Source organism: Ipomoea triloba, chromosome 6 (genome assembly GCF_003576645.1).
Source record: "Ipomoea triloba cultivar NCNSP0323 chromosome 6, ASM357664v1".
Lineage (NCBI taxonomy): Eukaryota > Viridiplantae > Streptophyta > Magnoliopsida > Solanales > Convolvulaceae > Ipomoea > Ipomoea triloba.
Window position 1 is genome coordinate 6,251,839 of NC_044921.1, and position 11,652 is coordinate 6,263,490.

General features: G+C 35.2%; 1 protein-coding gene across 3 annotated transcripts in view; it reads right to left on the reverse strand.

Moving 5' to 3' along the window:
- The window catches only part of LOC116022753 (protein SHOOT GRAVITROPISM 6), a 28,238-nt gene extending 21,786 nt beyond the window's left edge, over positions 1-6,452 (reverse strand). The window contains exons 1-12 of one of the 3 annotated variants that reach the window (XM_031263612.1): positions 6,340-6,452; positions 6,114-6,204; positions 5,755-5,809; positions 5,507-5,638; positions 5,257-5,328; positions 4,882-4,972; positions 4,701-4,796; positions 4,212-4,290; positions 4,057-4,120; positions 3,297-3,400; positions 1,878-1,983; positions 594-680 (exon numbers count right to left, since the gene is read on the reverse strand). In XM_031263612.1, the coding sequence (XP_031119472.1) occupies positions 594-680; positions 1,878-1,983; positions 3,297-3,400; positions 4,057-4,120; positions 4,212-4,290; positions 4,701-4,796; positions 4,882-4,972; positions 5,257-5,328; positions 5,507-5,638; positions 5,755-5,809; positions 6,114-6,204; positions 6,340-6,379 (1,017 nt within the window). In that variant the 5' untranslated portion in view covers positions 6,380-6,452. Of the gene's footprint in view, positions 1-593; positions 681-1,877; positions 1,984-3,296; positions 3,401-4,056; positions 4,121-4,211; positions 4,291-4,700; positions 4,797-4,881; positions 4,973-5,256; positions 5,329-5,506; positions 5,639-5,754; positions 5,810-6,113; positions 6,205-6,339 lie in introns of those variants that run through there. The other 2 variants (XM_031263613.1, XM_031263614.1) reach the window with 2 other exon arrangements.
- Positions 6,453-11,652: the final 5,200 nt, after the last annotated feature.

Sequence of the window (11,652 nt, forward strand, 5' to 3'; positions counted from 1 at the left end):
CCCCCCCAAAAAAAATGTCATAAATCAAACATACTGTGAATTAAAGGGAAAGAGAAATTTTTATCAAATGGATAACAGAATAGGGACAGCATGCTACATCATGAGCCAGAAGTGAGAGGACAAAGAATGCCAAACCTAACTCAACCTGAAAAAATAGCTAGACTGATCTCACAGAAAATTCAAGACTCTTAAAGAAGCTAAAAGAACATAATAAGTTTGTGAAAATTATTATTCGCCAATGTTCTCCCTCAGAGAAAGCATAATGCATCAACTGGAATAGGCTTCTTTCTTCATTCCTGTCTCAATTTCACTTTTACCATCTAGAAATCTACAGCCATCTACTCTGCCTCTTCATCATCAATAAAATCTTTTTCACTCCCAAAAGAAACAGATAGAAAATGTCTAGCAGTGAATCTGTTACCAAAATTCATTAAAGGTGTAGCTAAGGTTAAGGAATACTCCCTACATCCCTGCATAAGTTTCCCAATTTCACTGTCAAATAGATATTTAAGAATTGTTTATACTCACACAAAAGAAAATACAAATACAAAGATAAGATAACAATGCATTCATCGTTTCAAACAAACATAAACCTTCAGGCCCACTGGAAAATCTGAATGTTCCTTTTTGTCATTATTGCTGCAAACTATTAGCAGAGTTGACAAAACAACAGTGAGGTCCTGCATTTGGAATGGGTGAAGTAGCTTCCTTTAGAATAATATGTGTAGCTCATGTGTGTAAATGTTTGAAAAATAAATAAAATACATAAATAGCAAAACCTTAGATCACATAGCATAAGATGCAGTATTTACAAAAGCACAGGTCACTCACTGATGCTTCAAAATAAAAATGTACAGTCTCAAATCTATAGAAAAATAAAAGCAATCAAGGGCTTAGATGCATCTGGCCCCCTCCTCCCAAATGAAAGACAGAAAGATATTCAATTCAACTAAGCCTAACCCAAACAAGTCTGGATTGGCAATATGGATTTTATTCTCCATTCAGCTATCTCTAGAACTAGTTGGAGGCATAACACCTTGCACTACCATGTTTTTCCTCACACCATCTACCCAATAAGTGTGGCCTTCCCTCACTTGCATAGATCCTGCTACTACTTTGTTACCATCTTAACCTGGCATCCATATGTACAAGGTCTATGTTGAACATGTTCATACCATCTTAATATATTCTCTCTCAAAGGAAAGTTATAGGTTTCTGCTGAACATGCTCAAATTATCTTAATCTATTCTCTCATAGGAAAGGAAGATGTAGGCTGACATTTACTTGAATTGAAGATATGCTAGCTCAAGAACTCAAATTGATTTAGCACTAATTAGATGTAACAGAGAGATATATTCCATATATATTACCAGAATTAGGTTGGACTAAGGCTTAGTTGTTAAGTTGGAGAGTGCTGTCTGTAGGCAGACCTATGAAGCATACACTAAACCATCCCCATGTTCACTTTATCCCTGCTCCCTAGACTATAGGATATCCTGTGACATGAGCTCCCATCTCATTTTCTGGATGGAAGCATAACAAAACTAAGAATCATGTGATTGCTATGCCTTGAAATGCCAAAAAAGTAGCACTTTAACTTCTAAACACTAGCTATTTCACTTGTGTGCAATGAACTTTATGCTGTCATTCAATATACAAAATTTGAATTTTATGATTAATGCAAGTATATAATATAACTTGTAATGAACTAAATTCATAATTTTTCATTATTTTTTACAATATAATTAGCACACAAAAAAAAAGGATATTAACAAGGAATCAGTTTGTATTGTAGTACTAAGCAAGAAACCACTGATCTAAGCATTGAACTTAAAAACCACACTATAAAGGATGGCTAAAAGACTAATGCTTCCTACCTCAAAATCAAGCAAGGGAGGCCCACTATCAGAGAGTAACGAGGCATTTAACAAACTGTGAAGACTACAGGTGGCGACGAATGCAGCATCTTGTTCTCTCTTATACCTAAAAGAGAAGGCCAACAGAACAAACTCAGTGTCTGAAGTGGCAGATAAAGAAATTTTGGATGGGAGCCAGGGCAATGATGGCATGATAATATACATTAATATAAAAAAAATTATTTATATTTTTATATGTAAAAAAAAATACAACTAAAAAAGGATCAAATTTAATTATAATTCTCATTGATATTAGGTTTTAGTGCAACTTAAATTAGGGCTTCAAATTGTCAATTTAAGAATATATATATACACACACACACACACACACACACACACACACACACACACACACACATATATATATATATACATATATATTTTTGTGTGTGTGTGTGTGTAATGGTTTCCAATTCCATTCAATCAATTTCATAAGATTTTGAGTTCATAAATACATTAACAAAGGATCAAAATCAGTTCATTCTTCCGGAAAATGACTTACGGAATTTCCGTAAGTCATTTTCCGGAATCGCCAAAATGGCCGATTCGCATGTTCTCGGCCAAAACCAAGCCATATCACCCATGGCGGGAAATGGACCAAGGAGGTGGGGAAACCGCTAGAAACCTGTAGGTTCTACGTTTTTTTTTTAATTCTATTTTTTTAATAAATAGCATTATTTTAATATTATTATAATTTTTTATATTTTAAATAAAATAATTACAATGTTTAATTATACAATTCTACCCTTTTTCCAGAAAATGAACCAAACACACAAAGACAGTTTTCCAAAATATATCCAAACACTGGAAATGAAACTATTTTCCGGAAAATGACTCATTTTCCAGAAAACATTTTCCAGAAGTCATTTTCCTGCTTTCCAAACGGACCCTAAGTGAAAAACTACCAACAACGAAAAACCAAAAAACAAAACAAACATTAAAACAAAAACAAAAGGATTAGTGAAAAAGAAATTATAGAAACTATGAAAAAAAAAACAAAAACAAAACAAAAGGACTAGTGAAAAAGGAAATAGAAAGGAAACTGGGGTTTTACTTGGACCAGCACAAATTAGGTTTTTACTTTCTTTGTTTTTTAACTTGCACAAAATTTGGTCTTTTAGAGAAAATTTGTTCTTATGAATGGGGGCAACTTTGTCTAATGAGTGAGGGAAAAATTAGATTATCTAATAATAGATTGATTTTTTAATGGGCAAGAGCACCCATTCTCCAAACATAGATGAGCCATTCCTTTTCTGACCCAAAAGAAAATGATGTAATCAGAACAAAAATACCAGAAATCTTATATGTACTTATTATTATGGCACTATAAAAGAGAAAATCCCAGAGATGAGAGATCATTATAATATAGGTATGCCTTACAGTTCCAATATAGTTGGAACAAGTCTCGGTAAAGCCGCTTTTAACTGTGTTCTTGTAATAAGACCAACCATCTGACCTAAAGCTTCCACAGCAGACAAGCGAACCTGCAAAAGTATAGAAAAGTATAAGGAAGCAAAACTTGTATCATCAGTTGAGGCAATGAACCTTCCTATATTAATATTACGTCTTAAATGGCTAATACAGGAAGACAACGAGAGAAACTTTTCAGGACGGGCTATCTGTGTGCATAGTGTAAAGAATAAATATCTGAGGACCCTTTTCTTTTGTAGTGAAGAAATGTCTAAAGATGTTATTGAAGTCCCAGTGGAATTCCTGATCTGGCACAAATCTGAATCTGTGTAGATCTCATGTAAATACAAATTGTTGCCATTATTTTGTGAATAAATTCATTACTTGGCCAAAAAAATTATATAGTGAAGCAGGCAATTATTACTCATTGAACAGAGTTGTCTTAGTGGATTGCAAGAGTAGCAGAAGTCTATTTTTGCCACTAATTTATCAACATTAATAGTTTCCATGGGGTGAAGAGTGAATATGAGATGTTCACATCCCAATTCCAAGATTTCAAGGCATTCTTAACTTGCACATAATGTCCCAGCCCTACCCGCCATGTATAAGAGCCAAGAAGGAGACTATCTCATGATCCAAAGACTTGTTGATAATTAACCCCCAAATAATATAAATCAATAAAGAGAAGGTAAGTCATGATACAGAAAATGAAAGAATAGATCGTGAAAACCTTAAGATCCCGTGACGTTGCCCAGACTCTTAGTAGGAGCTCAAAGGCAGAGTTAAGAAAAGATCTGCAACATTGAAGCATTTGTATTAAAACAGAAGTATGCATTACAGTATACACTAAGTCAAAAGTAACTAACAAAAGCACATTAGTCTCACACGACATCGGTATCAAGGATTGTAGACAGTGAGAAATCCACGCTATACTGCCAGCAGGCCTGACACCAACATTTAAATGCTGGGAAAAGGTTAACATCTAAAGTCATTTAAACTGAAAAAAGTGTGGGCTGTGCACCAATGCAGACATGAAAATTGAACTGCAATTAACGATCTTTGACATTTCAACATCATTATCCAACCACAATGGTAAGCAATATTTTTGTTCAAATTAATCTTCTTAGACATTTCAATAGCATCCCATTTCATTATTTCAAGTTCCAAACCATGGCATTAAGATTAGGAACTAAAGAAGTAGGTCTTTGTATAGTGAACAAAACTTGTAGAGATCAACTATGATTGTCTGTTGCAAAAGATCAGTTCAATAAAATGAGGTAAAAAGCAACTCATGCAAGAATGGCAGGCATATGTCTTTCACATTCCCAATAATGGGTACAACCTGTGCAATTGTGCAAAGATGTAAAAAACTACCATTTGCAAAGATTGGCCTGTATATTTCCTTCACATTCCCAAGAATGGGTACGACTCGTGCCAGAACACCTTTTAATCGTGGAGTAAACTGCAAAGCTTCAAAAGAAATATAAATGGCATCAGCTACTATAGTCAATCCAGGAAATAACAGGAAACTGAAGTGTCAGTAACAACAACTGACCATCAGATGATGCATAGTCTGCAAGTATTTGAACCATTGCAGGTAGAGCTGAATTTGAACCAGAGAAATGGAGAAATATTTCTTCCATCATCTGCAGTGAACAAATGAGGAAACAGCAAAAAGTGATTTTAGTCACAAAAAATCATCAGAAAACAATAGTCAAGAAAACATCCTGTTTTGAAACCTTGAAGCAATAATAAACAAGAAGAATCAAGGCAAACAAAAGAAAGATTGAGAAGAATGGCCATGAAATATGTATAGCATTCCCATTCCATAAAGGAGAAAAGCAAAAGAAGGGTAAATCTAGGATAAGAACTGGTAAAAGAGACAGTACCACATCCAGCAAGCACAGAGACCTTGGGATAAGCAACTTACTAGATCAGGCAGATGTGAACCAACTGATACGAGGACACCAGCAGCAGCTCTTTGCCAATCAGCATTCAATTCCTATGAGATAAAATGGAGGGTTAGAAGATGATGGTATTACCCTCTCAAATTGGAAATTTATTGCTTGACTAACATTCTTGGCACAACATCAATGCCAATCTAAAGATCAAACTTAACTGAGCTAATTGTAACTCATGAAAATAACCTGATGGGCATAAAAGATTGGAGTTAGGGATACCTTTGTTGAAATGACCTCAGCTGTTGCAATCTTGGCAAGCTTCATCATGAAAGCAGGATCTACATCCCCCTTATCCAAGGCACGAATTGCCACGGATATTACTTGAAATAAACCAGCTATATTCCCAAACCTCTAAATTCCCAAAAAGAAACCAAAAATTATACTTCACAACTTTGAGTAATATGCAGAATTGTGCAAATAGTATATTATGGTTCAGGGAACAAAAAATAAAAACTGATTAACAGTACCCGGCGTCCACCTCTAGAAACAGTTAGGCAGCAATCAAGAACCAGAAGTGGGTTCCTAAAAGAAACAAAAAGCCCTTCATCTTTAAAGTGAAAAATAATATAATAATAATAATAAGAACAACAACAACAATAATAGTAATAATAAAGTCTTCAAAACTTGCATTAACACATAATTTTGCATACACACAGAACACCATACACCATACATATATATGCATTGATACAGGTAAGCAATGGCTAAGAATTAAATGTATGCAAAATTCAAATCTGAAGCAAAATCACACGTATAAATACACTTCTTGAGATAATACACAGACACATAAATGGAGAGAGAGAGAGAGAGAGAGAGAGAGGTATACAAGGAAGTAATATCCTTGAGAGCAGACATGGAGGCTTCTCTGACCGATGGAGAGTCATCAGCTAAAGATGAGACCATAACTTGAACTGCCTCTGGAACACAAATCAACAACATCAAGAATTCGAATAAAAACTGGAAAAAAAAAAAAAAAGGAAATTGCCTAAATCAACTAATAAACGTAGCATGCGCTGTAAAATTATAATATTTCGCCGGCGGGAGGGATTCACCGGAAGCGGGAATGGAGTTGCCGGAGCTAGAAGCAGCCATGAATTGGAAGGGAGAAGACCGATCACCGGAGAAGAAGGGAAAGGCAGAAGTTCACACAGATTGTAAATTACTATATGATATTAAAAAATCAAAATATTTATATTATTATACATATGAAAAAAAAAAAAAAAAAAGAAAAAAAAAAAAAGAAGCTAAGATGCAATAATTAGCAGGTGACCATTTAAATAAATAAATAAATAATAGAGACAACTCATTTTGCATGCCTATCTTCCAAAATTTCATAATTTTAATTATTTTAAGCTTGAGAAATAATTGTGCTCAAATGGCATATAGTGGTTCTTCTATACGGAAGGTTCTAAGATCAAGCCTTAGTGGAGGTGATACTAATTTTTTGTGCTTCGAAAGTATGTATAAACAGATACAAGTCATACAACAATGTAATAGAGTTTTTTTTTTTAAGGTAAACGTAGCTATTCCATTAATTCATAACATAAAATGTTTACATCAATGATCAATGAAATGGTAAACCATTCCTTACAGTCAGACATAGAAACAACTTTTCTAACTATGCTATAGAAAACTTAAAATCGCAGACTGTTTCATAACTATGAAGCTATGTTCCTTCAAGGAGCTTAAAGCTTCATCAAAGATCTGGGTCTTCGTCATCATTCTTTTTTGCTCGCCCAGGATAAGATCAACACTTGTCGAAACCAAACTAAACAATTTATGCTAATGAAAATGAAAAGCTCGTGAAAGTAACGAGAGGAAAAATGCTCGTGAAACTAACGAGAGGAAAACACAATAATAGAGAAAATAAAAAGTAGGTAAAGTCAAAGTAGGGTTGGGAGTTCAAGACTACCAACACAAACCCCAATACCTACCTACTATTATTTTATTCAAAGGGAGAGAAAACGGAAGAAGAAGATCTGTGGCGGTGGTCGGAGGCGGACGGAGCTGCGACGGTGGTCGGGGCGAAAGAAGAGCGAGAGCAAACATATAAGGTGACCAAAACCGCCAGCTCAAAGCTCTATTAGAGCTCCGGGCGGAGGCCGGCGGTCGAAGCCGAAGTTGAGCAGAAGAGAAAATGCGTTTGGTTTTAGAGAGAAAAGGGAGGCAGCATTAGGGTTTCAGTTTATGTAATAGAGTTAGTTGTATTCAAAAAAAATTATGAGAAAAACTATAAAAGATAATATAAAAATTAGAGTAAATTTCACCAAAGTCCTTCAACTTTGAGGTATTACCAGTTTTGGTCCTCACATCTAACTTCTCTAAAATATCACTAATAGTCCTCTGAGTTTGAGATGCTACCAACTTTGGTCCTTAACTTACAAACTTATCACAATATGTCATTCAACTTCTCTAAATGAACATATTATGTATTTTGGATTATTTAGACATGTAAAAAGTTTCACTTACACGTAAGTATGAAGATTTTGTAGAGTAAGCTATTATGTTTACTATTTTTTTTTTTACCAAGTATAGTAAAAAAAAAATTATTCAAAATTATGAGTTAATGGTTAGGGTTTACAATTGAGCAGTTTCATAACTGTGAAAATAAATTTATAAATTTTAACATTTGTTTTTAAATGACATGTATAACTTAACTTAACAAAAAAAAATTGTTTGTGATTGAAATATAAAATACATTTTATAGTATTGGGTATTATATTCAATCTATCAAACTAATACCTGAATAATCCAAAATACATAATATGTACATTTAGATTCAATAAGTGTGTATCTAATTATAGTACAATTTTTAAGACTCATTTATCAAACTAAAAATAAAAAATAAAAATAGAGAACTATTTGTGGTAGTTTTATAGAAGTTGGAAGACATATTATGGTAAGTTTATAAGTTGAAGACCAAAGTTGGTAGCATATCAAACATAGAAGACTATTAGTGGTAGTTTAAAGAAGTTGGAGGACTTATTATGACAGACTTGTAAGTTGAGGACAAAAATTGATAATGCCTCAAAGTTGAATGACCTTTGGTGAAATTTACTCTAAAAATTAATACATTATATACAAATAAAAACATATAATTGAAAATAACTTGTAAATATAATGTAAAAGTTATTATATTTAATGATGTTATTTAATGACAATTAGTAATTCAGGGGAAAAATGTGAAATTGGAAAGAAGTTGTAAACTTATAAGAGAGAACAACAATATATAAGTTAATTTTTTATTTTCTTTGGTAAATGCTTGTAGAGATTATAATATAATAGCTCGAGTAGTTAAGACTAAGGGTTAGAGAGTTCCGAGCTTAAATGTGGTAGGTGAAGATGTCAAAAGTCTCATCTTTCTCGCATTAAATGTGATATTTATAGGGGAATAAAAGAGACACATGACAAGCACTCGGCATGCCTAATACGTGTCTGCATGCAATCGGCTAGCTCGGGAACAACACCACGATGTCCAAGTGTTGCAATATTCCTAACCCTCCACTAGTTGAGGTGGCTGCGCTGGTACTAAGTTAGGAATCTAAGTCTCAATCTTTAAGTAATCTAGCTCGGGATGGTGTACTTCTCAACCCTAAGGCAAAACAAACCCTTACGTTGACGAAACATTTGTTCAGTCTTTACACTTCGGTCGAGTCGGGTAATTTTAAGGTCAGGAACAATGCCTCTTGGTGACCTCACTTGATACCAAGTCGGTGTACAGTACGTATAGGTAGGTATACCTAGGGAATATTCCCTATCAAGTAGCCCCCTAGTTTGTGCCATGACGTCGGTCTAGTGAGGAAGGGTTCGGACTAAAATGTCCAACCAAAACAACCTCAAAAACCCTTTTTGTCTAGCCAAAACTGAGTGCAATGCAGGTTCATCGGACAATTGAATGAGACGTGGATCACCGTTCTTGTTTTGTCGCCAGATATGTGTCAACAAATCACTTATTGTCTAGGGATCCGTTCTGAAATTTAAAAATTTATGCTTCGTTTCTCTATAAATAAGGCATGCTGGTGAGCCAAATTCGCACTATTCATCTATGCTAGTTCGAGAGCCTCCCAATCTGGTGCATTGAAGCTACACCTACGCTCCCAATCTGGTGCATCGAAGCTACACCTACGCTTCTAACAAGATCAACGCTCTCGGTTACATTCTTCGGTAAGCATCCGCTCTCAATTTTACTTTACTTTTTTGTTCCCGTTTATTTTCCAAATCATTTAGCCCCCTCGGTCAATTCATGTTCTAAATGTCCTTTCTTTCTGAAGGGGACAGTCAAAACGCTTGGGTGCAAGATTACGATGATAGAATTGAGGTTGGATCATTCTCTGTGTCATCTTACGACTCGATGATACGCAAGGTCGATGAGTTTTCCAAAGTCCGAGCCCCCACTCCAGAATCCAGATGTTGCTGCTGCTTGGGCTAACGAGAAATCGAGAACTTCTAGGCGGTCCGAGCATGAAGAGGTGGGGCCTTCCACGCGGGTAACATATTTAGGGGATTATGTCACTCCGAGCCCCTCTACTTCCCAAATAATCGCAAATCCCTCGGGTCCAACTAGTGGCCAGTAGCCCCTTACCTCATATCCGAGCCCTTACCCTAGTGAGTCGGCGGCATAAATTTTAAGTACTGATGCTGTAGAGACATATCGCCCTCTACTGACCCATACCAATCTCGAGGAATCATCTATCCTTCTAGACTATCGGGTTACATATAACGCTCATCGTAGCCTGGGTAATATCATAGAGCTACATCGAGGCGAATGGATTGGGATTCGCTTAGACTCCCTAAACGCCCCCATGAACCTCCCGTTCACCCCATTCCTCTCGGCTTTCCTACAGTTTTACGGGTTTCTGCTTGAGCAAATTTGCCCAAACACTCATCATATCATAACCTACTTCCCCCAAATCTATACTCGGCACAAAATCCCATGTATGCTCGAGCTATTGTGCTTCTTGTTTTTAGTCCGGGCTCTATCACCGAAAGTCAGGGGTCGTTTTCTTATGGTTCAGTCGAGAGGCCCGACGTGCGGTATTCTTAACCTGTCCGATAACAATAAGGGGTGGAAGAATAGATTTTTCTCTCTCCAATACAAGTGGCGCCTCCCGATTCTGAACGTTTGGAGTTCCCAATTCATGTGGCATACCTACCTGGCTCCAACCAGATCCATTTGATGCATTGAAAAAATACCGAGAATACAACAATGCTGCAATCAATCTTGCAAATCCAAAAAAATGAAGAAATTTAAAAAATAGCCACCGTTGCAGCATTCATTGATCTTGTATGTAAAATACTTATTGTGAATCCTTTAAATATATTAGAACTAATATAAATTTACAATTCATTTCATTTTATAGACTCAACCTAATTGGATAAAAGGCAAAATCAACATCAACATTGACAATAAAAACACTTGGTGTATAGAATGAGGCCACTATTTAAAAGAGTTTATGCACAAAGTGGCAAACAATTTAACTACATGCATTGTGGTGAAAAGGCAGCAGTGGGTACTCCAAGGTTAGTATCAATTCAACAAAAAAAAATTTACAAAAAACATACACTCACGGACAGATACTAAATCAAGTACTACACTCATTCATACTAATTCCAAAAATATGAACTTCAAAATGAACAAGTGCAAAATGGATGTGGGAATTGTTGATGAAATTGGATAAATTGCGGTATCAGTATTTGGACTACTTGTAGAGTCATTGTTGTTACTATCAAATAAACAAGTTATGCAACTAGAAAAACATGTATTACTCATAAACCTTCTACAAATATAATAAATATTAATATTTTGTTCAACACTTTCACATTAGAATCTACGACACACATCTCACACACACATGAAACATGTAGGGGAAAAACAACCATTGCCAAATATCAACAGACACTTGCAATATCAAGAGTTCATAGTACAACTAAGATCCTAGTCATATACACAACTAGGGATGGCAATGGGTTGGGTGTGGATCGGGGAGGGCTACATCCATCACCCGACCCACCTTTCATTTTCTCCACCCACCCCCACCCCCAACCCGCATCGGGTGGACTTTTTTAGAATCCATCCCCACTCCCACCGGGTGCGGGTGCCCACTAGGGTACCCACCACTTATCAACTTATTATTTTTTCAAAAAATAATATCAAAATTACTTACACATAATTAAACAACAAAATTCATTAGTTATACTAAAACATAAAATAATAGAAATATTATAATATAATAACTTAATTGTTAATTTTAAAAAATACATTTAGTTGTTTAGAAATAAAAATAGTAAAAAGTTACCCAAAGTTATTGAAACTTTTATAATTAACTATATAATAGTACTACTTATTTTACTATTATATATATGTA